Source organism: Artemia franciscana, chromosome 20, assembly GCF_032884065.1.
Source record: "Artemia franciscana chromosome 20, ASM3288406v1, whole genome shotgun sequence".
NCBI lineage: Eukaryota > Metazoa > Arthropoda > Branchiopoda > Anostraca > Artemiidae > Artemia > Artemia franciscana.
This window is the reverse complement of record NC_088882.1, coordinates 32,686,998-32,713,461: the sequence shown is the minus strand read 5'-3', so window position 1 is coordinate 32,713,461 and position 26,464 is coordinate 32,686,998. Positions and strand designations below refer to the sequence as shown.

Genomic DNA, 26,464 nt, shown 5'->3' with positions numbered 1-26,464 from the left:
AGGTCTAAGATTTAAGGGAGGGCAAGAGGGATCAACACAAATAATTTTTGACACAATATTTTAACATCTTATATTAATATATTTTTTAATCTAATATTTTTCAATCATGACACATATGCCAACACAAATATTTCAATACATAGTTTTGGAAAGAAAGGTTACTTTATAAGATTTTAGTGGACCATTATACTGTGTCCACTTATAAATCAGTACCTTAGAGGGATGGAAGGTAAAGAGTGGCCCTGGGGGGAGGTGGTGCTCAAAATATCAAAATTGGTATTACACTTTTTCTGAGAAGATGGGTCTTTTGGTTCAATCTCAGGTAGGATACTCCAACCCCTATCTCCCTTTCTATGATGCAGATATAGTGTGAAAAAAAATATCACAAATGTTGCAAGGAAAACGCCGGTATTTTTTTTTTTTTTTTTTTTTTTTTTTGATTAGCATGGGAGCTTTGAGGCAATAAAATAAATGAAGAGATAAAACAAATTAGGCAATTAATGAATGAAAATGAAATTCAAAATAAATAATATACATTGAAGAAAATGAAACTAAAATTAAACAAAATAAATGAAATTGAAATAGTTCCATTCTGTTATGAAAAAAAAAAAATGATGAAATTACTTACGAGTTGCATCAGTCTTGTTGAGATCAAAGACACGAATAACTTTGTCAACTCCTCCAGTTGCCAATTCAGTTCCTTCCGGTGAGAAGCTAACAGTTTTGACGATATGAGGATGATTGAACGACTGCAACTCCTCCCCTGTTGATGCGTTCCAAACCTATAAAATATTACTTCTACTATCAACTGGTTTTCGACTAGTTGGCATTCTGGAGGATACCCAATTTTTTTTGTAAGTTCTTGGATATGAATTAAAAACAAATATAAGTTGAATATCAAAGCTCTAATAGTTTTATCGCGTATATCCAAGGTAAAATTTAAGAAGGAAAACTAAAATTAAATTAACTTTATTAATCTTAAATTAAATGAAAGAGGAGAAAGAAGGAAAATGAAGAAAGAATGAAGAAAGAAAGATTGTTCATTGACCACTGATGATTAAACATTAAAATATATTGTATGTTTGACGGCATATTTATTTTTGTGCACTCATTTTGAGATGGATTCCCAAGCCTCTCCTGCCCAGCATTTCTTTGTATTGAATATTTTTTGTTGTTTTTTCTCCACTATTATTGTGATAAATTTAAAATATTTACAAAAAAAATTGTTTTAGACGCATTTTTTTATATGTTTTAGATATATGTCCTACTATTTATACGCCAAACTTTAGGAGTCTTAGTCTCCGCTATAGATCAATACTCTTTGTAGTTATAATGAATTAAATAAAGCAGTAAAGGACTAAACTGATCAGCTTTGATTAAGTTTAAATAATAATACATATAATAATATAATAAAAATTATTAAATATTAAATAATGAAATTATTAAATAATAATTTTATTTAATAATTTGCTTAAGATTTGATTAATCATTAACTGATCAGCTTGATTTTTGTTTTTTGCCTTAGTTCTCCGTTTTTCGGTTTTGCAAAATTTGTCGTTTTCTTTGCTGATAACAATTCCAGGGCTCGGAGTGATTCCAGCTCATTGAAAAAGGGACCTTTATGGGCGAAAAAAGAGACCAAAGTGGGAAGAGATTTTGGTTGCCATTCACGGTCAAAAGATTACTCTGCTCATGAGTCAGAAACGGTGGCCAGGTCATCCTAAGAATCATCGTATTAGAAAAGCAATTTCGAGACTATTAACAAGTAAAAACAATCCATAAGACTTCAGTTTACGAGATAATTCATTCGCTTCTTCTATTTCTTTGAGAGATTAGTGAGCTTGCTTATCAGGTCCAACTTCCTCTTTTACATCTCCTTTTCAGCCCGCTCTTTTTCCTCTGTTTCGTTTTCTTCGGCTTCTCACTTTTTCATGGCAGCCTCTAGTAAGAAATTGACCAAGGCAATGTACACGAAACCATTTGAAGCCACCGCTCTCTGTAACCGATCAGTGGCCTATCAAAAGCACACCAAAAATAGCTCGTATTTGTTTTTCAGAGGCCCAATTTCCTTGCAATTACTCCTCAAGTCTATCTGGCTCTTTTTTTGCTAGAGATGTCAACTAGGTTCAGCTCCCATTCCTTCTATTGGTCTACAATGTTTCGTTCAGCAGCTTGTTCTTTTGCCTTGCTCTCCACATAGTCTTGGCATTTTGAGCAGGCCGACCTAGCTAAAGTCAAAAATTCTTTTGAGAATAGGAAACGTTTCGGGCTTGCCTCTATATATTTTCAATTCGTCAATCACACACAGTTTCACATTCAGGACTCTTTATGACGTGGAGGCTCTGTCCGATGGAAGAAGTCTTATTGAGAGCAAAAAGCCTCTCTCTACGTCGGCACTGCCGTGAGGTAGTGTCAACGCGGCTTTTACAAGCTTCAACAAAAGCATACACTTTTGCCCACCAAAAGAATCCATCATTGGGAAGATTTGATACCAGTAATGACCGACGTGTGATGATGTTGATTTTGCTGAGTTCTCGGCTTGCAGCAATAATCACTCAATTCTAATACCGTCAACACTTACTCCTACAGGGATTTCTCAAGAGAATTTCCGTTTATTCGATGGCACGTAACGCAAAAAAATACTCCAAGAGTACCAGCCACCAATCAACAGCTTAGCGAACAGCAGGACCTAACGTCAGCCACCGTGTTGGGACGTGCTGAATGAAGCTATTTTTTGCGACGCTTTTCTTTTTCCGGCATTCTAAAAAATCCTGACATCATGCAGGCTAGCTAAGTAAAAAATGCCTCAAGATGAAAACAAAGTCAAATGATTCCTCACCGAATTTCTGGAGCCCATTCATGAATGCAGTGTACACACATGGATGTTACGCGTTACAATATCAGCACGCTCTTTTGAAGGCTTTTTCTTCTTATACACCACCAGATGGCGTATGTATTGTGTATTATACACAATACACGCATCTACTATTCTATATACGCCACCAGATGGCGGCTCATAGCTTGATATCTTAAAGAGGACCAAAAGTACACTCTAATCTGTAGCTCTTTTTTTCTTCGCTCTTTGTTGTTTTGTTGTATTCAAGAACAAAGTAAGCTTCACCTATGTCCTTCATAAGATTCTGTTTACGGTGTGGATGAGGTGCATCATTTACATAACCTTCTTCTCACTAATCAACATCCCAGGCGGTAGCTTACCAGGGAATATGGCTTCAAAGACATCAACGATTTCGTCACATGAAGCTGCCGATATAGAAGCTTGCAAGAACCTTAGCACTCATATGATTTCTACTTTGTATGCAGAATTTTTGTCACAAAACATCTCAAGAGTTTTATTTCCATTGCTATATAATGGCTCTTCCCATTAGAACTGTTGCCTATTACATCCAAACAATCATAACTGTAACGGATTGAAATGGATCGCAACCTGTTTCTTGTGCTCGTCCGATGAAGCATACTGATTCCAGGTGCAAAAGCCTTTATGGTAGCTACGGTTATTCCTACATATTTTGCAGTAAAAAAATCTCATCATCAACAATCTGCCACCTATTGTATATCTTTCTGCCGCTCCTGTCTTCGTTAGTTAATCAGGAGCGTCAAAATTTATATTGCCCATTGTCTTTCCTAAATACACTTGGAAGACCTGAAAGACAAGTAGGTTCCATCAAAGCTGGAAAAACATTAAGATTTTTGCCATCTGAATATTCTATTCATGGCATTCTTCTCACTCAACCTGCTATTAGAGCATTAACTAACCTCAAGGAGATAATATATAATTTGTACCATTGGAATACAAGTCAAAAGTCATATTAGTATGGTTCATTTATGAGGCTATAGGAAATTATCTATCCTTGAATGTTACCAAAATATGAACAATCCATGCCACCCACCTTATAGGTCTATGCTCCTCTCTTTCAAACAGTTGATGGTAACGAACTATAATTAAGATACGAGGCAGCTTAATAGTAACCGAAACTACAAGAAACTAGTCTTGATAATAATAGATACATCAAAAGAATCGAATTTTGATGCTTATTTAAGATATATAAAAGACATGAAGTTTAATGTTACCCATCAAAAATTATAAGCCTGAGAAAATTTGCCTAATTTTTGAAGAAGGGGGAGAAATACCCCTAAGAAATGGAGTGATTTTAATGAAAATCGCTCCATGAGATTCAGAATATCAGAGAACCCTACAATACAGGTTTCAAGCTCCTATATACAAAAAAGTGGAACTTCTAATTTTTTTTTGCCCGTAGCAAGATCACACATGCGTGTTTTCTCTTTTTTTTTCAGGGGTGATCGTATCGAACCAGCGATCCTAGAAGATCAGGATAGGGCTCATGTGATCAGAAATCAGAAGTTCTAGTGCCCTTTTTTAGTGACCAAAAATATTTAAGGGCAGCTAGCCTCCCTCCTACTCCCTTTTTTACCCAAAATTGTCCGATCAAAACTTTGAGATAACCATTTTCTTCAGCATGGGCGAAAGATCTAACTTGGCGCAATGCTTACATATAGTTTTAGCTATTGGGAAGATCTTTCCATAGTTGAGTTTCAAAGGGGATTTTCCATGAGAGGGGGAGCTGGATTTCCCGGTATTAATTAAAAATGATCAGAAACTATATAAAAGAAACAAGATTTTTTCAACTGAAAGTAAGGAGCAACATTAAAACTTAAAAGGCATATAAATTATTACGTATGAGGGGGTCACCCCCTCCTCAGTACCTCGCTCATTATTCTAAAATGTTTATTACGTTATCATTATGACAAAACGTGTTTTAAATTATTTGGATTATTCTTATCCATCATATATTTATATTCTAGTTGACTTAAAAACAAGTCAGCTATAAATTGGCTGGCATTCCCCCCCATGGGAATTCCCACGATTTGCTTGTACAAATCACCACCAAATCTTATATAAGTATTGTATAAAACAAATTCTAATAACTCAAAAATCATATCCAAGCTGTAACATCTCAAGTTAACTGTGGTATTAAAGTAATTTGTCCATATAGCTTTTTTATTATAAGTGTCTATTTTTAAGAACCTTTTACTAGATAAGAGGAAAGATTTCTTGATAACAGTTTTTAAATTATCTAACACTACATTAAGTGGTAAATTAGTATACATTGTCGCAAAATCGAAAGACTCAATTCTTTTAGCTGAAACCAGTGTTATAATTTTACTAATTTATGGTCCAAACACTGCATCATAATACATACCCAAATACACTGCTTTTATACCCAAATTATCCTTCTCCATCCCTGAATTTCATGGCTACTTTAGCCACTTGTTTGATCGACTTTTTTCGCGAACATGCAGCAAAAAGAACATAAAAATTTGGCTAAAGTCCCCATACTTAAAATACCTAATACTTAAAGAAACAAATACTTAAGAGAAGTATTTGGCAGAGCTCCAAATACTTAAAAGAAACAAACATTAATATAAAAAAATAACACCTTATGTTTTTAGTTCCATTTTAGCGTGAGAGGGAGGGAAAAGAAGACGTCTAAGTTTAAGAAGAGACAGAAATATTATCGATTTTTTCTCTGAGACAAAATTCTTGATATCAGGATGTTTAAACCTTTTAAATTCAATATCTATAAAAGCCTTCACCATACTCCAAATAGGGAGACATCTAATATTTACAAAATTAACAGTACAAATAACGCAAAATTTTTTAGGCTTTTCTAAAGAATGACTCTTCATCCAAGATCAGATCAGATCCAAGACAGGATCAGAATATTAGGACTTGCATTTTGAGTTTTTTATATTAATGATTAGAAGTTTGTGTCAAGGTCACAGAAATATTCAGTTTGCTTTAGCCACTTGTTTGATCTACTTTTTTCGCGAACATGCAGCAAAAAGAACATAAAAATTTGGCTAAAGTCCCCATCCCTCCCTTTGCTCCAAATACTTAAAAGAAACAAACATTAATATAAAAAAATAACATCTTACGTTTTTAGTTCCATTTTAGCGTGGGAGGGAGGGAAAAGAACACGTCTAAGGTTGAAAAGAGACAGAAATATTATCGATTTTTTTCTCTGAGACAAAATTCTTGATATCAGGATGTTTAAACCTTTTCAATTCAATACCTATAAAAGCCTTCACCATACTCCAAATAAGGAGACATCTAATATTTTCAAAATTAACAGTACAAATAACGCAAATTTTTTTAAGCTTTTCTAAAGAATGACTCTATCCAAGATCCAGATAAGCCAAAATTTTTTTAAATCATTATTAAACCCATACTCTTTGGTGTGGGGCACATTACGCTATGAATTGTCGCCCTTGAACTAGAAGCACTGAAATATTTGTTGCCTTAATAATGACCAGTTCTCCCCCAGTTTTACCGGATGCCTGGTGAAAGACACCGTAGCTAGAGCAGATTTATTAGGGAAAATTCACCGAGGGTACAAATATACCCAAACGCTTATTTGAAGAGTTCTACCCTAAGAAAACCATCTTAGAGTCCAAATGTCTCCCATCTACCAACAATCCTGTCTTTCAAATATCTGCAAGTTTCTTCAAGTAAGCCATGCAGATTCCAATGAGAATCACCATTACAACAAAACTGGGACAAACTTGGAGTAGGGGGTCAATTTATTGCAAGAATATTTGCCCTTTTAGATTTTGGCATACTTTTTTCTATATTTTCATTAAAAATTAACTTTAAAAAAAATTTCATTGGAAAAACATCCTTTTCGTATTTTCATTGAAAATAAACGAAAAAACAAAACAAAATTATGGTCCCCCTACCTACACTATAAAAAATATATTTTGTCGCTCTACATATTGGTGAATTGGCACCCAATGCTTAGGTACCAAAACAAGATAGATTCTAAGTCTTCCTCCTCCACACGTTGGACAGGCCACATTACATTATCAGCAAAGATACAACTAGCATTATAGTTTAGAGAGAATACCAATTCTAGTTTCAATGCTGCAGCTTATCAAATGCTTTTACCAGCACCTGCAAATGTATAGATTGATGCCCCTGATTCTCAACTAGCCCAGCGAGGACACAATGTAAAGCGCGCTTTTGATTCCCTAATTGCGACCTTTCTTCCTTCGAGAGAATCAAGTGTGCTTGTTTAAGAATAGTGATTGTTCCCATAATTAAAAGGGGCAAAAACTTCAGGTTCAACTTTAACGCGGAAATAAAAGATGATTCACCTTTGCGGAAGCAGATCGTTCCTGATTGGGATAGGAGAGAATGCTAAGGAAGGACTTAAAGGAAATTGGAACTTTATAAGTGGGGATTTAGAGTGAGGCTTTGACTAAAGTAGGATGATGGAGAAGCGTGCGTGGTGGTATTGGCTTCAGACGATTCGGTGCTGCAATTAGTTGTTACCAGTACTAATTTTAATTACCTTTGCACAGAGGTCGGCAGCTCCAGTGGCAGCTCTTGTGGCATCTGCATTCAAAGAGACTCCCCAAACAGCACCTTTGTGACCTTCATAGGTCCCAATCCAGTCACCTGTGTGTCCTTGCCTTAGCATAGGTTTGCCATCTATAATAACAAAACTGTGACAATAATTATATCTTAAGAGAAATATAAGGCAGAAAAACTCTTTCTGTACAGAGCTATAGCTGACAGAATAATTTGACTAATTGTCCTAATGTTGCCCAAAAATTGAAGAATAATACAAGATTCCAGTTCTTAAAAGAAACTGAAGAACTTAAAAAGATATTTCACTAATAAATCAATTATAAAATTTTGCCAATTAAAAGAATTAATATATAAAAGAGTAAAAAAAAGTTTTTCCGAGTAATGTAAAGTCAAATTAAAATTAAAACATGCAGATATTACCATGAATTAAAAAATGAAATACAAAATGTATACATATTAAAATAAATAACCACATCAAACATGAAAACAACTGACGCTGCTATGGATGAATAGAAGAATACTAAAACGAACAGAAACTAAATTAAATAATCAAGCCGAGCTTAAAACGAACAAAACTACCACAAAATAAAAGAAGAGCTAACCCCCCCCCCCAGTCCTCGAAAGGCCAAAGTGTTATTTACGTTTTTATTTGTAAAAAAAAGAATGAGCATCCTCTAGAGCCGTAATTCCCAAAGTGGGGCGCAGGCCCCATTAGTGGGGCATGGCAATATTTTATTGGTCATGGGAAGGACGTGCACCCTTAAGCTGACTACTTTAGAGCCTTGATTCTGAAAAAAAAAAATTCACGCGAAGGATGTCGCAATTCATATGCATTTAAAGAGTGAGAAAACATATGATAGTTTTGCAATGATATCATACATTGTATAAAAGGTGTTGTATTCAGACAATACTTTTCATTAGCATAAAATATGCCTCAAGGACAACCCAAAAAAGATACCAAGTTAATGGCCTTTTAACCATCCTGCAGGTAGCACGTAAAATCTCGAATAAAAAATTTTAATATTAGATAAGGGATCAGGAATTAAAAAATTACCAGGTGGGGCATAACCCCAGATCGGATTTGAACCACTGCTCAAGAGCCATGGATATTTCAGTCGCGGATGGTTTTTCCCAGGGAGCAGTTAGATTCACATTAGAAACGACAACAAAATCACAATAATGATCAAAGTTACAGGAAAGACGGAAATACTACTTAGAATTATAACATTCTATTTACCACAACTATTCTTTTGGTTTCTTTTTCACACAAACATATCAAAGTTGATGCCTAAATAAAACTTTCAAATAAACGTTGGGAATGTTGTAAACAATGGGTATAGTTTGTATATAGGTAATTGATAGATATAGATAATACAGATAATTGATGCCAAAATAAAACTTTTAAACAAACGTCGGGAATTATTGAAACAGTCTGTCTGTTGAAGCAACATACTGAACTGATAAACCAATAAACGAGCTAATATTTGATTTTATATATTTTTTGATGAAATGTGTTTCATTGTGTGCAACACAAACAAATGTTGACTTATAGCGCATTCAAGAGTAGATATTTTGAAACATATACTCCCAACCTCCAAAGATTACCCCCAAAGATACCCCCTGGTATCCAATTGGGGGTATCCAAAGATACCCCCTCCAAAGATTGACGAAATTTGATGAATTCAACAAATTTTGAGTGACAGAGGTGAAACTTCTCAACACACCAAAGCCCATGAAATCAAAGCCATGTCTACAAGATAAACAAAATACGAATCTTAAAAATTTTGACGATGAAAGTATTTTGAGACTCGTGCGTTTACTAACTCATGATTTACACGATTTATAAAATTTGTAAAATGTATTCTAAGAATTGAGTTAGAAATCCTAATTTGGCTTAAAATCTGAATCCAACGCAAATCAGTAGAATTGTATTTTAAAACCTTAAGTAAAAAAAAGTAGATTCGAATCAAACTTGAAGGTGAATTTTATGTTGCCAAAATTCAGACTTCCAGGAAATATTCAAAGCCTCAAAAATGGGGAAGTTGTAGACATAGGGACTTGAAAAATTCTTTTCGTGGGATAATCCAAACTCTAAATCTATGCCTAAAAGTTTCATTGGCACAACTCGAGCTGCTTTTTAAAATCACTAAAAATCAATCATATTAGACCATCACATAATACTGCCTTAAACACGGTTGTGTTATTACACCTCTAGATTGTGTGAAAATCGTAAAACTGTATTACATTGGCAACATTGGTTAGTATACTGATTCTAATTCCTGGGAGTCTCCGATTTTTTTCAGTAATTTTTTTTCAGTAAAGCACAAATCACACTCTGACCTTGTTTTTTTTTTTTTTTTTTTTTTTTTTTTTTTTTTTTTTTTTTTTTTTAATCTTACTTCATTTCAATGTATCGCCGTTTTAAGATTCGTCAAGTGATCCATGGCAATATATAGTCTTAATGCATGATGTGAATTTTCCATTTTAACATATTGCTCATTTTTTGTTTTACTTATTCATTAATAGAAAATTTCAACTCGTTTTAAGCTTTAATTATTATGTGACTATTTCTGTTTTTATTATTATGTATTTTATTAAAAATAAATTCATTATTATGTACTTTAACATGTTATTTTATTATGTGTTTTATTGTCATTTCTAATTAATATGAGACTCTTTTCTACCCGTTTTAGGTCCTAATATGCTTCTATTTTTCTTGGGGGAAAACCTTTTTTTTAGAATTTTTTTTTTAATTGATAGAATTTTATCATTGGTTAATTGCATGATTTCTTGTGAGATTTTCTGCTTGAAAACTAGTACCTTTATATTTTGTACGAAGTTTGAGCTTCGGCAGTCACAAATCAATACAGCTAAGATTAGTTTCAAATCTATGAATCTATAAATTATATTTGATTTCTTTATCTAAAATTCTTTTCGAAAGTAAAACAGTTCAAAATAGGGATTTTGAAAATAGGGAATTTTCGAAGTTATCTAAAATTCTTTTCGAAAGTAAAACAGTTCAAAATAGGGATTTTGAAAATAGGGAATTTTCGAAGTTATCTAAAATTCTTTTTCGAGTACAACCTGTATCATTATATTTTTTCTAGGGAGGGGAGGTTTCAGAAAAGAAGATTAAGTTAAAATTTGCATTATTAGTAAACTAAAGCTGTTGCAACTTGTGTTGTTCTTGCACCAGTGGAGAAATTTATAACTTTACTATAGGCAAAACTTCCTCTGATACTAAAAACAAAAATTTTTAAATGAGAATTGTTAAAAACCCTGAAGTTATAAAAGGCATTTCTAAGTTTAAGAACTAAAAATGTGATTTAGAAGGCGTTAGAAGGTTAGTGCAATAATCTGCAAATGCAACCTCTCTCCAATGCAGTAATCTGTAAGTGCAACCTCTACAGTGCAATAATCCGCAAAACCAACCTCTCCAATGCAACAATCTGCAAATGCAACCTCTCTCCAATGCAATAATCTGCAAATACAACCTCTCCAATGCAATAATCCGCAAAAGCAATCTCTCCAATGCAATAATCTTAAAATGCAACCACCCCAATGCAATAATCTGCAAATGTAACCTCTCTCCAATGCAGTAATCTGTAAGTGCAACCTCTACAGTGCAATAATCCGCAAAACCAACCTCTCCAATGCAACAATCTGCAAATGCAACCTCTCTCCAATGCAATAATCTGCAAATACAACCTCTCCAGTGCAATAATCCGCAAAAGCAATCTCTCCAATGCAATAATCTTAAAATGCAACCACCCCAATGCAATAATCTGCAAATGCAATCTCTCTAATGCAATAATCTCACTGGCTCGTAGGAATTTTCAATTGCATACAAGGTGCGGTAGAAAAGCAATGAGCCTGATTTTTTCTTAATAAATATTTATTAAATTCACACACTAACGTTGTCACCTTCAAAGTAGTTTTCTTGGGCAGCAGCAAACCGCTGGAGACGTTTTTCTCACTCTTTGTAGCAGCACAGAAAGTTCAACTGTTATGGTCTTAAGCATGTCTGTTACATCCTTTTGGATGGTTTCGAAAGTTACAAATGAGGGAAAATTATTTTGGTTACTTCAAAAGGGTACTAGAATTTTAATTTTAGTTTGAATGAGCCTTCTCCTAATATTCTAAGACCATTGGTTTGATACTATTACCCCTGGAGCAAACACACAAAACAACACACTTCCGTGATTTTTCTTCAGGCAAAAGATACAAAATTTCACATTTTTGAAGATGAGAGCTTGAAATCTATACAGTAGGGTTCTCTAATAAGCTGAATCTTATGGGGGATTTTCATTAAGATTGCTTGACTTTTTGGGGATATTACCTCACTTTTTCAAAAATTAGGCAAATTTTTCCAGGTTTATAGTTTTTGAAACTTAACAGTTTTGTATATTTGGAATCCATATAGAAAGCCAATTCTTTTGATGTATCTATTGATGTTAAAATTGTGTTTTTTAGAGTTTTGGTTGCTATTGAGATATCCGATGACGCACAACTTCACTAATCACACCCTTACAAACCACGTAGAAGACGGATGGAGTACAAACTCGAACAGAGCTATGGACGAGTCCTGATACACGTGCTGTTGCCAGATTACTTATAGTATCGCCAGTCTCATTACTTTTCTACCGCACCTTGTAGAATTGATCAATACTTTATATTACAAGAACAGACTCTTGAGAAGAGCCAAAACCAAATAATGCTAATTTGATTGTCATGATTATTCAAGCTAGTCATCATTTTGAACAGACATGGATTAACTGATAATAGACCAACGTTTCTTAAAGTAGAATTTCAAGAGAAAGGAAAAACTAGACTTTTTCTATGTCCAAAATATCACAAGACCTGTAATACTGGTACCAAGTGTATTCCTTTTTATATACACTTTTTACGTTAAAAAAACAGAAAAAGATAGCTTAAATTTTTTTGTCACCTATCTTGCACTTCTGCTTATTCTTTCCACCAAGTTTCATCCACATCTCAGTTTCGAGGTCAAATTATTATTCACTCGCCTTGAGAAACCAAAGTATCGGTTTTAGTCAAATCTCATACTCAAAAAAAAAGAAAAGAAAAAAAGGTATCCCCTCCCCTCCTGGTAGAATGGGTACCTGCTTCATAAAGTGTGTTTAGTGGGTCACCACATCACACAATCGATTTGGGGACCCGGAGTTGCTTGTGTGGTAACGATAAGCAGTCACAAGATATTGTCCATTTTGTTCAGTTTTATCCCTCTTATTTCGGCCAAAACATATCGCCTGTCTTCCTCAAAAATGATAACCTGATAACCTGATAAATGATATGATAACCTGATATTAAGACTTAGGCTTACCTTTGCAGGCAGAAATCAGAAAATATTCATTATTTCTAACTTTGCTGAATGCTAAGTCCACAACAGGTCTCGTGTGGCCACTACAAGTTAAAGGAGTTTGGCGGAGCATGGTATTTTTACCAAAATGAATTGCCGACAGCCAGCAAATGATCTGTAAGTTAAAGCTATAGAAAACAAATGCAAATTAAAACAAATACAATACATGGGTTTTTAATTGCCTTACATTATAGGGGTTTTCCACTGACAAACAAGAATCTTAAAACAAGATTGTTGAATTACAACACGTGGAACACCTAAGTTTACAAAGTCATCTCAGGACTAGGCAAAATCAACAATCCAAATCCACAATCTTCTTTTTTTAGTGTCGTTGTCGAAGTCACATTTTAGATTTTAGAACTCAGAATCACATGTCTTATCCATTAGTTATTGAAAAAATTATGAGTTTGAAAAAAATATTAACTTTTTTTAAGTATTAGGGTCAGCCAAGGCTGAACCGGGGGGGGGGGGAGGGGGTTTGATTCCCTTCCCACAAAATTTTTTGTCCGACTCAAAAAAACATAACAAAGTGCATTAAAACAAATTTTAGATGCATTTTCAAAAAAAAATTTCAAAGTTTAAAATCACATTTTAGAACTTGAAATCCTTTTTGTCAGTGGAACAGAATTTTTATAATCTCGATTATCAGCAGAATGGCGAATTTACAATTCATATTGTGATTTTACAATTCGGTTTGTCAGTAGGAAAGGCCTTACAACTCACCTCAAACCATGTTCAAATTATATTTTATATTTTTATTATATTATTATATTTTTATAATCTCGATTATCAGCAGAATGGCGAATTTACAATTCATATTGTGATTTTACAATTCGGTTTGTCAGTAGGAAAGGCCTTACAACTCACCTCAAACCATGTTCAAATTATATTTTATATTTTTATTATATTATTATATTTTTATAATCTCGATTATCAGCAGAATGGCGAATTTACAATTTATATTGTGATTTTACAATTCGGTTTGCCAGTAGGAAAGGCCTTACAACTCACCTCAAACCATGTTCAAATTATATTTTATATTTTTATTATATTTTTATAATCTCGATTATCAGCAGAATGGCGAATTTACAATTCATATTGTGATTTTACAATTCGGTTTGTCAGTAGAAAAGGCCTTACAACTCACCTCAAACCATGTTCAAATTATATTTTATATTTTTATTATATTATTATATTTTTATAATCTCGATTATCAGCAGAATGGCGAATTTACAATTCATATTGTGCTTTTACAATTCGGTTTGTCAGTAGGAAAGGCCTTACAACTCACCTCAATCCATGTTCAAATTCAGCTATTTTGGCACAAACATGACACCATCAGGTTTAAGTGAGGTATTAAGCAAGAGCTAAGTCAAACTTACGGCATTTATGACAAAAAAATATTACTATTCACAGTTTCATGCTTAGGGTTTCAAATGCTCAAGAACATTGCTAATGTGTTGGGATAGCAAGAAATAAATGGTCTACAAATATTAAGGAGAGCTTACCTTACCTTACCAACCTTACCAAGCTTGGTGTTTCAAACTGGCCTGTGGGTGCATGAATTATCAGTAGGGATGAACAAATCATTAAAATTTAGATGCAAATTATTAAGGTATGTTCATAAACACGTTTCTTTTTCTTTCTCCTTTATTCTCTTTCTTTATATTTCTAGTTGTTCTATATTTCCAGTATGTTTCTTTACAATTTAATATTTTCTGTATATTTCCAGTTTCCCTATTTCTTTACATTTCTACTTTATTCTTCATATTCCTAGCTTCTCTATTCCTTTCTTCTTACAAAGATATTCCAAAGCTCTTTCAAAGGAGATTAACAATGACAATCTAGGGATAAACTTCCCAAAGAGAGAGAGAAAAAAAATTATTCAAACAAACAAACAACAACTAAGTTTAACGCATACCTCAAGATGTGGGTGGTAAAATATGCAACCCTCTTTTCTAAATGGGTGGTAAAATATACACTAAAATAAAACAAGAAAAATAAACGGAAAATTTACAATATAATTCCTAATCAGCATCACAGACCTTATAACAAACAATTTCATCAAATGTACTATCCTATTTATACCCCAAGAGTCATCAATTACCGATTTATTTACCAGGGTGGTGATTCAACAGTGCAATTTTTTAACCACTGTCGAAATTTTACTTCAAAACGGAATAGCTCTGCTTAGCCGTGACTTGGAGCGCCGTCTCTTGAAGCCGTGTTTGTATTTCAACGATAGGAAGCGTTGACACTATATCCAGTACAACCAGATCACAGAACGTTCAATTCAGTCAGTTATTCTTTTTTCGACAAGAAAAGAGATCCCAACATTTTTTCAGCTATGTCGAAATTTTCCTTCAAAACGGAATAGCTGTGCTTAGCCGTGACTTGGAGCGCCGTCTCTTGAAGCCGTGTTTGTATTTCAACGATAGGAAGCGTTGACACTATATCCAGTACAACCAGATCACAGAACATTCAATTCAGTCAGTTATTCTTTTTTCGACAAGAAAAGAGATCCCAACATTTTTTCAGCTATGTCGAAATTTTCCTTCAAAACGGAATAGCTCTGCTTAGCCGTGACTTGGAGCGCCGTCTCTTGAAGCCGTGTTTGTATTTCAACGATAGGAAGCGTTGACACTATATCCAGTACAACCAGATAAGAAAAGAACATTCAATTCAGTCAGTTATTCTTTTTTCGACAAGAAAAGAGATCCCAACATTTTTTCAGCTATGTAATGTCCAAACTTTTGTTACTTGGTTATTTGTTGAAGAAAAAAGTTGGGATTAGCCCCAATGTATCAAGATACATCTGATCTCATCTGAATTCTAGCCACATTAGCTTTTTCTTGATGAAATTAATTGAAAATGGCAACAAATATTACATTGTCGAAACTAGGTTCCAAGTGTCGAAAATTCTTGTTAATGTAGTGGAATACAAGGCGCACTAAAAATGTTCCTTCGGCCGAATTCAAACGTAGATAATGGCTTGTATAGATGGATTTATTTCTTTTGAGAATATCTTGTAGCAACCCGGTCAAAATTTTCGACAGACAGCAACAGACCTTGTCAAAACTTTCCTGAATATGTAAAACAGGTGAGAAATAACTGGTGTCAAAATTCAAGGGTCCACTGACGGAACTTTAGCTGTCAAACTTGTGGGTGCCTGCAACTGCCAAAAATTTCAGAGGTTCACGTGGAAGTCATTTTCCCCTTTCCTTAGCACTTATCAATGCAACTAAAAAAAATTCTCAAATTTGGAAAACCTTATTTTCTGGGGGGGAGGTTAACGCCTAAAACCATGTCATAGAAATATGAAAAGTGACCCCTCCAAATCCTAACCTTTGTTTTGGATGAAGCTATGAATTTACACATGAAAATAACATCAATTAAATCAAATGTAATGACAATAAACTTCTAAAATTTCCTGAAATCCACTCCGGTTTTCCTAGACCTTATCCCTTCCGAAATGCCAGTGAAACATGTTGAACTCCTTGGTGTCACAATTTCTGATAATCTTAAATAGGAAATATGGCTCTAGGCGTTTACCCCCTCCTCCGTGGACGATACCCTCACAGAAAACACCCCCACCCGTGGACAATACCCTCACAGAAAACACCCCCCCCCCCGTGGCAAACAAGGCTTTCTGAATTTTTGAGAAATTTATTTGAGTTTTGTTTTATTTATTTTCAGTAAGGGGAAGACATTTTGATACTCGTGTATTATATGCCACTCACTCAAGTTTACACTGTGTAAAACTCGAGAACAGACTGGTTTCTTTCATCTTAGCGTGAGACTGTGGCACAAGTGGCACTGAAAGCAGCGACTTCTGGAACAGTTGGGAGGAAGTTTTATCACCATTTATCAATCTTGACTATCGCCATGCAAAAGCCAAAAGACGAAACAAAGTTCATAATGAGGCGATAGTCAAGGATGACAAGTCACAACCATATTCTGGATTCGACTCCAAAATTCCGCCACCTGTTGGCGGAATTTGGCAGTATCCAGTTGGCGGTAATCCAGAGCTGAAAGTGAATCAGAGCAGACAATATACTTCTGATGTTTGCTCTCTGTTTGGCTTGATATGGCTAGAAGTGAAAACTTAATTGCCATAAGCTTTGCAGAGAAAATTGTCAGGTTAGAGGGTAAATGGTATGAAAGAGACAGGCTCTGGGAGGGTAAAACTACTACACAAATGCATTTTGTTACTGCCTTTAAGCCATCTGTATAAACTTGAATGTATTCCTGATATTCTGCCAGCTTTCCCAGGAATGATTTTCATCAGTGCTTGGGGGAGGCCCTCCTTTTTTTGATGGTGATCTTAGGAATAATCAATTTATTAATTCCTTTGGAGGCACTAGACGAATCATCATCCAGAATCATGCCACTGACTCCCGTTCAAATCAAATAACCAGCAACATTAGGATTCGAACCTCCATCCTTGTGGTCAAATTGCTACATATCTTGTCGCAATACATTTTTTTTCCTCGTCTTTCAGCCTGGACAAGTGTTTTTTTTTCTAATGCTAAAAAAGCGGTTTTTTGTGTGTTCTAGCGAAATATTCCTTTTATTTTTTTTATGTTGGTTCTTGAATGTTGGATCGGAAGTTGAACTACAGCTTGGCGAATATTATGCCGTTTTCTTTAGCGAGAAAAAAAGCACGGTGCTATATTTTGTTGTTAGGATTCTGGACTTTCCTGACAAAGGACAGTCCAAACTAAAAATTTTCAAGTAGGTTGGAATCGCAACAGCTTGGCGAATACTATGCCGTTTTCTTTAGCGACAAAAAAAAGCACGGTGCTATATTTTGTTGTTAGGATTCTGGACTTTCCTGACAAAGGACAGTCCAAACTAAAAATTTTCAAGTAGGTTGGAATCGCAACAGCTTGGCGAATACTATGCCGTTTTCTTTAGCGACAAAAAAAAGCACGGTGCATTATTTTGTTGTTAGGATTCTGGACTTTCCTGACAAAGGACAGTCTAAACTAAAAATTTTCAAGTAGGTTGGAATCGCAATAGCTTGGCGAATACTATGCCGTTTTCTTTAGCGACAAAAAAAGCACGGTGCATTATTTTGTTGTTAGGATTCTGGACTTTCCTGACAAAGGACAGTCTAAACTAAAAATTTTCAAGTAGGTTGGAATCGCAATAGCTTGGCGAATACTATGCCGTTTTCTTTAGCGACAAAAAAGCACAGTGCATTATTTTGTTGTTAGGATTCTGGACTTTCCTGACAAAGGACAGTCCAAACTAAAAATTTTCAAGTAGGTTGGAATCGCAATAGCTTGGCGAATACTATGCCGTTTTCTTTAGCGACAAAAAAAGCACGGTGCATTATTTTGTTGTTAGGATTCTGGACTTTCCTGACAAAGGACAGTCCAAACTAAAAATTTTCAAGTAGGTTGGAATCGCAGATCCCACTTTGAAATGGACAAGTGTTGATGACATTTACACTGTCAACAATGAACAAATCTTTGCTGGACCATTAAAACTGACAGGAAGATGGCCATTCCAGATAGCTTTTGTAGATGCTCCTCCTGTGGCATATTTGCTGGACTGTTAAAACTGACAGGAAGATGGCCATTCCAGATAGCTTTTGTAGATGCTCCTCCTGTGGTATATTTGCTGGACTGTTAAAACTGACAGGAAGATGGCCATTCCAGATAGCTTTTGTAGATGCTCCTCCTGTGGCATATTTGCTGGACTGTTAAAACTGACAGGAAGATGGCCATTCCAGATAGCTTTTGTAGATGCTCCTCCTGTGGCATATTTGCTGGACTGTTAAAACTGACAGGAAGATGGCCATTCCAGATAGCTTTTGTAGATGCTCCTCCTGTGGCATATTTGCTGGACTGTTAAAACTGACAGGAAGATGGCCATTCCAGATAGCTTTTGTAGATGCTCCTCCTGTGGCATATTTGCTGGACTGTTAAAACTGACAGGAAGATGGCCATTCCAGATAGCTTTTGTAGATGCTCCTCCTGTGGCATATTTGCTGGACTGTTAAAACTGACAGGAAGATGGCCATTCCAGATAGCTTTTGTAGATGCTCCTCCTGTGGCATATTTGCTGGACTGTTAAAACTGACAGGAAGATGGCCATTCCAGATAGCTTTTGTAGATGCTCCTCCTGTGGCGTATTTGCTGGACTGTTAAAACTGACAGGAAGATGGCCATTCCAGATAGCTTTTGTAGATGCTCCTCCTGTGGCATATTTGCTGGACTGTTAAAACTGACAGGAAGATGGCCATTCCAGATAGCTTTTGTAGATGCTCCTCCTGTGGCATATTTGCTGGACTGTTAAAACTGACAGGAAGATGGCCATTCCAGATAGCTTTTGTAGATGCTCCTCCTGTGGCATATTTGCTGGACTGTTAAAACTGACAGGAAGATGGCCATTCCAGATAGCTTTTGTAGATGCTCCTCCTGTGGCGTATTTGCTGGACTGTTAAAACTGACAGGAAGATGGCCATTCCAGATAGCTTTTGTAGATGCTCCTCCTGTGGCATATTTGCTGGACTGTTAAAACTGACAGGGTAGATGCTCCTCCTGTGGCATATTTGCTGGACTGTTAAAACTGACAGGAAGATGGCCATTCCAGATAGCTTTTGTAGATGCTCCTCCTGTGGCATATTTGCAGGACTGTTAAAACTGACAGGAAGATGGCCATTCCAGATAGCTTTTGTAGATGCTCCTCCTGTGGCATATTTGCTGGACTGTTAAAACTGACAGGAAGATGGCCATTCCAGATAGCTTTTGTAGATGCTCCTCCTGTGGCATATTTGCTGGACTGTTAAAACTGACAGGAAGATGGTCATTCCAGATAGCTTTTGTAGATGCTCCTCCAGTGGCATATTTGCTGGACTGTTAAAACTGACAGGAAGATGGCCATTCCAGATAGCTTTTGTAGATGCTCCTCCTGTGGCATATTTGCTGGGCTGTTAAAACTGACAGGAAGATGGCCATTCCAGATAGCTTTTGTAGATGCTCCTCCTGTGGCATATATGCAACACTTGGAAAGAAGAAGATTTATGTGATCTAAGTCACAATATCACACTCCTTTAATACTAAATACTACATACTTGAAACAATTTTGTTAGTTTTATTACTTCCAATTTTTGAATAGTATTTTATACTTCTATACATTAAATGAAGTTGAAGAGAAAAAAAAAACAAGAATATACATGTCAAATACACCAAGTTCCGCCCACAGGTATTCCCTAAGCATTTCGACACGTGTCGAATTGGGTTCCAAATTGCATCGAAAACAGGTAACTTTTTTGTTGTGTCGAATCTGTAGGTGAAGATGCTCTAATTTCGGAAAATCAGAGTTTTGTATCCTTTTCAGATAAAACTTCAAACTTCTCATCAAACATTTAGATTCCTAGATGTTTTTCCTACACACTGAAAACCTTTTCAAACCAAAAGTCTTCATATTAGGACTTCTGGAATAAAAAAAGTGTTTTTTTACAAAAACTGTCGAATCATTGGTACCTTTACCTGCTCTTCAAATTTAGTGATAAAGACAATCAGAAAATAAAAGGCTAATATTATTTGATTTCCTAATTCCAGCCCTAGGCTGGAAATCTCGCAAAAATTCTCCACAAAATTCTGCATAATATACCTGTTCACTGACAAAACCCGCAAAATTTTTCCGCACAAAATCCATACACATATCCTTTACATATTAAATCCCTCTTGAATTAACCAGGTTATTTACTAGGCTATGTTCAACAGCTGGCCTGCTTACAGCAAAAATTGTACTTGATCCAGTGAAGAAGTTTTTTGGTTTATGATTCCTTGTATTTCTTTGACCAAGCTAAATTGTGCATATTGTAAACTTCTCTTAATTCACTGACCTCTTTGAAATAATGGAAATTGTATTTCTTTTTCAGGAAGTAGATTTGAATAAAGGGGCGACATTGTCAAAAGAGAGAGAAGTAGAAGTGATACTTCTACTGAAACACTGTTGCCACATTGTTTACTACGGGAGAGGGAGTAAACAATCTAACTCTACTTATAATGGCATCAATTCTTATAATGGAGGGGGGCAAAATCTATTTTTTTAAATCCAGGGGAGGATGTAAATTTGCGGTTTTCTTTCAATTTTTCAATGGAAACACAAAAGAAAACAGCATTTTTGAATAAAACACTGACGTCACTGTTATTATACTACAGCAATAACTGAACAAGCTAAATTCAGTTTCAATTAATTTGCCTGCGCTAGCTTTCTCTTTGTAGCATCAACAAGATTCCTAATTGGAATTTTCGAACCCTTTCAACACAAAATGTTCATTAAACACATTTAATCTAATTTAACTAAACATATCTAGTATTAAAAAAGTATTTTTCAATGAAAACACAAAAAAATTATTTTTTTCAAAATCAGAGATCAGATAGTTGTTCCATATTCCTCCCCGAATTGGTGCCCCTGCATAGGCCTAATGATTCTCAATAGCCTAAAAAAATGTTGATACCAGAAATTATTTGATTAAACAGAGTCCCCTTCATTCAGGATTTTCACTTTGAGAGCTTTGGTTTATGTTTCTTGAGTGAGTTTTAACATATTACCAACCAAAGTTGTTTTGTTAATTAGTCTATCCAAAAATAAGCTATGTTTCTTGGCTAATTGGTGAATTTGAGTTAATTACCAATTACGTTGTATTGCATCAAATTACATTTTAGATCTACAAAAAATCTATAACTAATTTCAGAGCTAATTTTAGCAATTCACTTTGTTATCATGTGACTATGGATTTCATGCAGTGATTTCTTATGTTTCTCAAGAAATATTTTCCTTATTTACGTGCTAATAATTTCCAGCAACTTTGAGTCATTATGAATAATTTTTAGGTTAGAAATAAAAATATAAGCGATCAGCAAAAGAAAAACTTTTTCCAATATTACTATCTATCTCATTGTATACAAATCAACAGGAAAGGATTTACCAGAAGGCCCACTGTAAAATGACAGGGGGAGGCAATGAATTGTCACTGAGTGATTTTTTCCTTAACAAAACATGACTGATTTGATGTATTATCAAAGTGACAGGTAGTGTTGGGCAATATTGAATATTAATATTGGTATAACGATATATCCCACTAAATATCGATATCAAAACGTAAGTATCGATATCGAAACGATATTCTTTCGGCTTTCTTTTAATATCCACCATATTGATCAGCATAGTTGAAAAGTGAAGTAATTATACCATTGGGGATGACACAGCCCTGCAAGTCCCAGGGGGGAAAGGTTGTAAGTTACAAAATATGTCTAGTGTCTAGCCTACATTTAGTATTTGTTATTGGGAAGTAAACAGATATTTTTTGGGAGGAGAATTTTCTGCAGTGGGGATTTTCCAAGAGCAGATTTTTCTATGGAGAGGGAAGTTTCCGGGATGAACTTTCACAAGGAAACCATGCATGGAAAAATTTACCAGAATTCTTATACTAAGTTCTCTTTATTTGACTTACTTTCTTTTTGCCAATTTAATTTTACATATGGAGATATACCAGGAGAACTGCCCAAGCAACATTTTCAAAGGATTTGAAACTATCCGGGGGATTCTTCTGTGAGAGAGGGGGGATTTTTTGCTTGAGAGATTCTCTGTGGGGGAATTTTACGCGGGAGAAACTTTCCATTGAGACATTGAGAGTAGAGTTTCCAGGAAACATTTTCAATGGAGGGAGGATTTCTGGCATGATTTGAAAAACAATTAGAAATTGATTTTCCATGGAGAGAAAAGGAGGATTTTTCAGCATTATTTGAAAAACAATGCAATAAAAAAACTATTTTTTTCAACTAAAAGTAAGGAGTAACATCCGAAGTTAAAACGAACTAAAATGGTCTCTTGTATGAGGAGCAAGTCCTTCTCTTCAAAACCTCATTTTCTATGCTAATTGTAACTTTTCCCCCTATTATTTAGGAACTACTCCTGAAACAAAAGAGCCATTTAATTAGAGTAGGCCTAGGGAGATATTGAAAATACAAAAAGGAATTTTTGTGTGAAGAACAATGTATTGAGGAGGGGTTATCCCCCTCATGCACAGAGCAATTTTCGTTCTTTGAGTTTTAATGTTGCTCTTTACTTTCAGTAGAAAAAAATTATTTAATCACTGAAAGGCAGAACCAACTCTCAGGTGAAACTATTAACGTGCAGCTGATTTTGGATAGTCAACAACAGCTGGTACCTTTTTTTTTCCTGAGCCTCAGTAATTCCAAGCCAGGGTTTTTGTAAAATTCATTCATATAATGGAAGTTTTTTTGCATTTATTCAAAAGCTGGAAAACATTGCACAACATACTCTTTTATTTCAATTTTTGTTATTTTCAGTTTCGACAAAACCTAAACTTAATCTGAGCAAAAACAACTGATCAGATCAGAAATATCAAAATTGATATATCGATTATTGAAAGTAAAAATATTGATATATCGTTTAATCAAATTATCGCCCAACACTAGTGACAGGTGCAACACTAGTGACAGATGACCTTGGCATCAAAAGTCCTCCCTAGTGACTGGAAAAATACCTGTTTTACACTCTCTTTAAGAAGGGAGAATAGGACCTAGGTAGCGAATACCAACCCATCAGTTTTACCTCTGTACTTTACAAAACTCTGGGAGGTATATTAAATGATAAGTTGGCCAATCATCTAGATAATAATCAGTTACTCAGCAAAAGTCAGCATCAGTTTTGCAGAGGTCACTCCATTCAAACTAACTCCTTTGAGTCTTGATATTGTAATTAAATTTCTTGACAGAGATCTTCCTGTGGAAATCACCCTGCATGATCAGCCAAAAGCTTTTAAAAAGGTGCAACACAATCTCTTGCTCCTGAAGCTAAGCGCTTATTGAGTCATGCTGAGCTTATAGGCTGGATTGAGGCTTTCTTAACAAATGGAACATAGAAGGTTCTCATATATACCAAAACAATACCATCTTCTGTGAGTCAGCTGTGGTTCTCAGCAATCTCCCACAGGGAACCATCTTGGGGTTTATATTGTTTAGTATGTATGTCAATGATGTTCAGCAAACCTAAAGAATCCTCTGACATTGCATGCTGATGACTGTAAGCTGCTAGGGCTAGCCAGATGTAATGAACAACCATGCTGAGCTTATAGGCTGGATTGAGGCTTTCTTAACAAATGGAGCACAGAAGGTTTTCATACATACCAAAACAATACCATCTTCTATGAGTCAGCTGTGGTTCTCAGCAATCTCCCACAGGGAACCATCTTGGGGTTTATATTGTTTAGTATGTATGTCAATGATGTTCAGCAAACCCAAAGAATCCTCTGACATTGCATGCTGATGACTGTAAGCTGCTAGGGCTAGCCAGATGTATTGAACAACCCTTAATTGTTCATGAAGACCTCAACACACTTTCAAGATGGTCTGAAGACTGGGACTGCATATCAATGCATCCAAATGTAAAGTTCTTCATCATAGCCAAAAAAAAGAACAACTGATCATATACCTTTGGGAACAACCAACTTAAAGTGGCAACTGAAGAACTGAACCTAAAGTGGCAACTGAAGAACTTAAAGTGGCAACTGAAGGTATTATTAATGACAAGCTGCAAAAGCAAACTGGGCTCTTGAGCTCAAGACAGAGTTAACCACAAGGAAGCTCTGTGTGGTAAGGAACCTATATGAGGCATTAGCCAGCTCTCATTTACAATTCAATATGATTTTGGCATTTCCCTAATGGATGCTAAAGGGTTTGAGAATGTTCAACACCAAACCAACTAGCTTTTACCACACCTGCAACTTATGAAGATCATCAAGGCACACCCTCTTCCTGAAATCCTAGACTATTAAAGACATTCTTTTAAAATAAAAAATCTTAAAACCAGTAGTGTATACAATACAGGTGTTTAGTTTTTGAAGAACATTTTACAAAATATTTTCAACATTTTTTAGCCAGATAGGGCTTATAAAAAGATTACTGCACCAAATTTATGAAACATTATTCTTGACATTTGCCTTTTACGTTTTAGTCCCTTCCAGTTCAACTGTTTACCCTCCCCCTCCCTAACTTAATGCTTTGATACAATCAAAGGCCATAAGTAAAAGTTTGTTGCTTTTATTTGGCACTATGAGTAGCAACTTGTGAGTAATATGCTAATACCAAAATGGTGGAAAACTGTTAAAACTATTTTTTATTTATAGAAAAGGATATATCCAGGAATCAATCATGTAAATGTTAGAACAGGCTGTCCGTTCTTGCTTCTCTACATCCTTAGAACAAACAAATAGAACAAACAAAACAAATAGATAGTAATTTTTGCATGTAAGCATGTAATTGGGAATATTTAAAAGGAAACAAATTACATTACACATTTTCTGCATATTGTTGAGCATGAATGTTCCCTTTTCAACAGCCTAAATTCTAAGCTTACACAATTTCTTGAATGGAAAGGAATTATAATTTTGTTTGAATAGTTTTTTGTTCAGAATGATGCATAAAACAGAAAAGTAGGACTATCCTCTTTTAAAAATTAATGGGCTTGCATTTATTTATGGGCAACCACAGGAGGAGGGGGGGGGGGGCTTTGGGTTTGAGAACCCTAAAACTCTAAACTTTTGAACTTTTTGAACTTCTCAACAAATTATCAGATTTTTTTATACATTTTTTCCCCTCCCCTTGTCTGCAAACAAAATTCATTTATGACTTGACACAATTCCTCACTACTTAATCTTTCAACTGCAAATGGATAAAAAAGCATGTACAAAATTAGTACCCTACTAGTTATTATCCCTAATAGCTAAAAATTCTCTAACCGGAATTTTTAGATGACATACTTTAGTGTGTCCCTTGCTAAATTTAGTCCCATTTTGGAGAAAATGGTAGCGTGGACTGCTTTCTTTGGAAAAGTACCAAAAAAACAACATTAAGCAATAAATAAAACAGCTTTTTGGTGTTGTTTTGTCAGAAACAATACCATCATCGTTGGGAACAATGAGTCCTACTGTCCACAGGCATTCAGTAGGCACATCATAGGCATACATAACAAGAATGGAACGATGCTAATCAACTTTGCAATGGCTAATGATCTAGTCATAGGAAGCAGCCTTTTTCCTCATAGAGATGTCCACAAGTATTCATGGATATCCCCTGGTGATGCAGTTAGAAACCAGATTGACCACTGTCTAGTCAGCCAGAAGTTCCACTCTAGTATACCAGATATGAGAGCATATAGAGGCGCCAATGCTGGATCAGACCACAGCCTGCTAGTAACCAAATTCTCCCTGAAGTTCAGGAAAGTGAGAAAAAGACACCAAAATCAAAACCCCAACTTGATTCTGACAAGCTCCTAAACAAAACGACCAGGCACAAGTTCATTACCAAACTTAGCAACAAGTTCAAAGCACTCTACATCAATGACCAAGACAGCCTGGAAACAGTATGGGACCAGATAAAGAACCTCTACATTGAGTCAGCAAGCAAGACGCTTGGGCACTGCAGGAAACCAAAGGACCGGTGGCTATTGGACCACACTTCGCAGCTCATACAAGAGAGGAAAGATGCAAAACTTCAGATCCTTGCCTGTCATGACGCAAATCAGACCTACAAGACCAAGAACTACAGATGGATTGATAAATCTGTCAAAAAGAGTACATGCTAAGACAAACGCCACATATATAAAGCAAAGGCCATGAAAGCTGAAGA

At 35.3% G+C, this 26,464-nt stretch overlaps 1 protein-coding gene across 1 annotated transcript in view; it reads right to left on the bottom strand.

Moving 5' to 3' along the window:
- LOC136040133 (serine-threonine kinase receptor-associated protein-like) overlaps window positions 1–12,939 on the bottom strand; it is a 32,900-nt gene extending 19,961 nt beyond the window's left edge. Inside the window, exons 1-3 of the mRNA XM_065724245.1 lie at window positions 12,756–12,939; window positions 7,392–7,531; window positions 629–782 (exon numbers count right to left, since the gene is read on the bottom strand). Coding sequence (XP_065580317.1) covers window positions 629–782; window positions 7,392–7,531; window positions 12,756–12,864 — 403 coding nt within the window. The 5' untranslated portion in view covers window positions 12,865–12,939. The remainder of the gene's footprint in view (window positions 1–628; window positions 783–7,391; window positions 7,532–12,755) is intronic.
- Window positions 12,940–26,464: the final 13,525 nt, after the last annotated feature.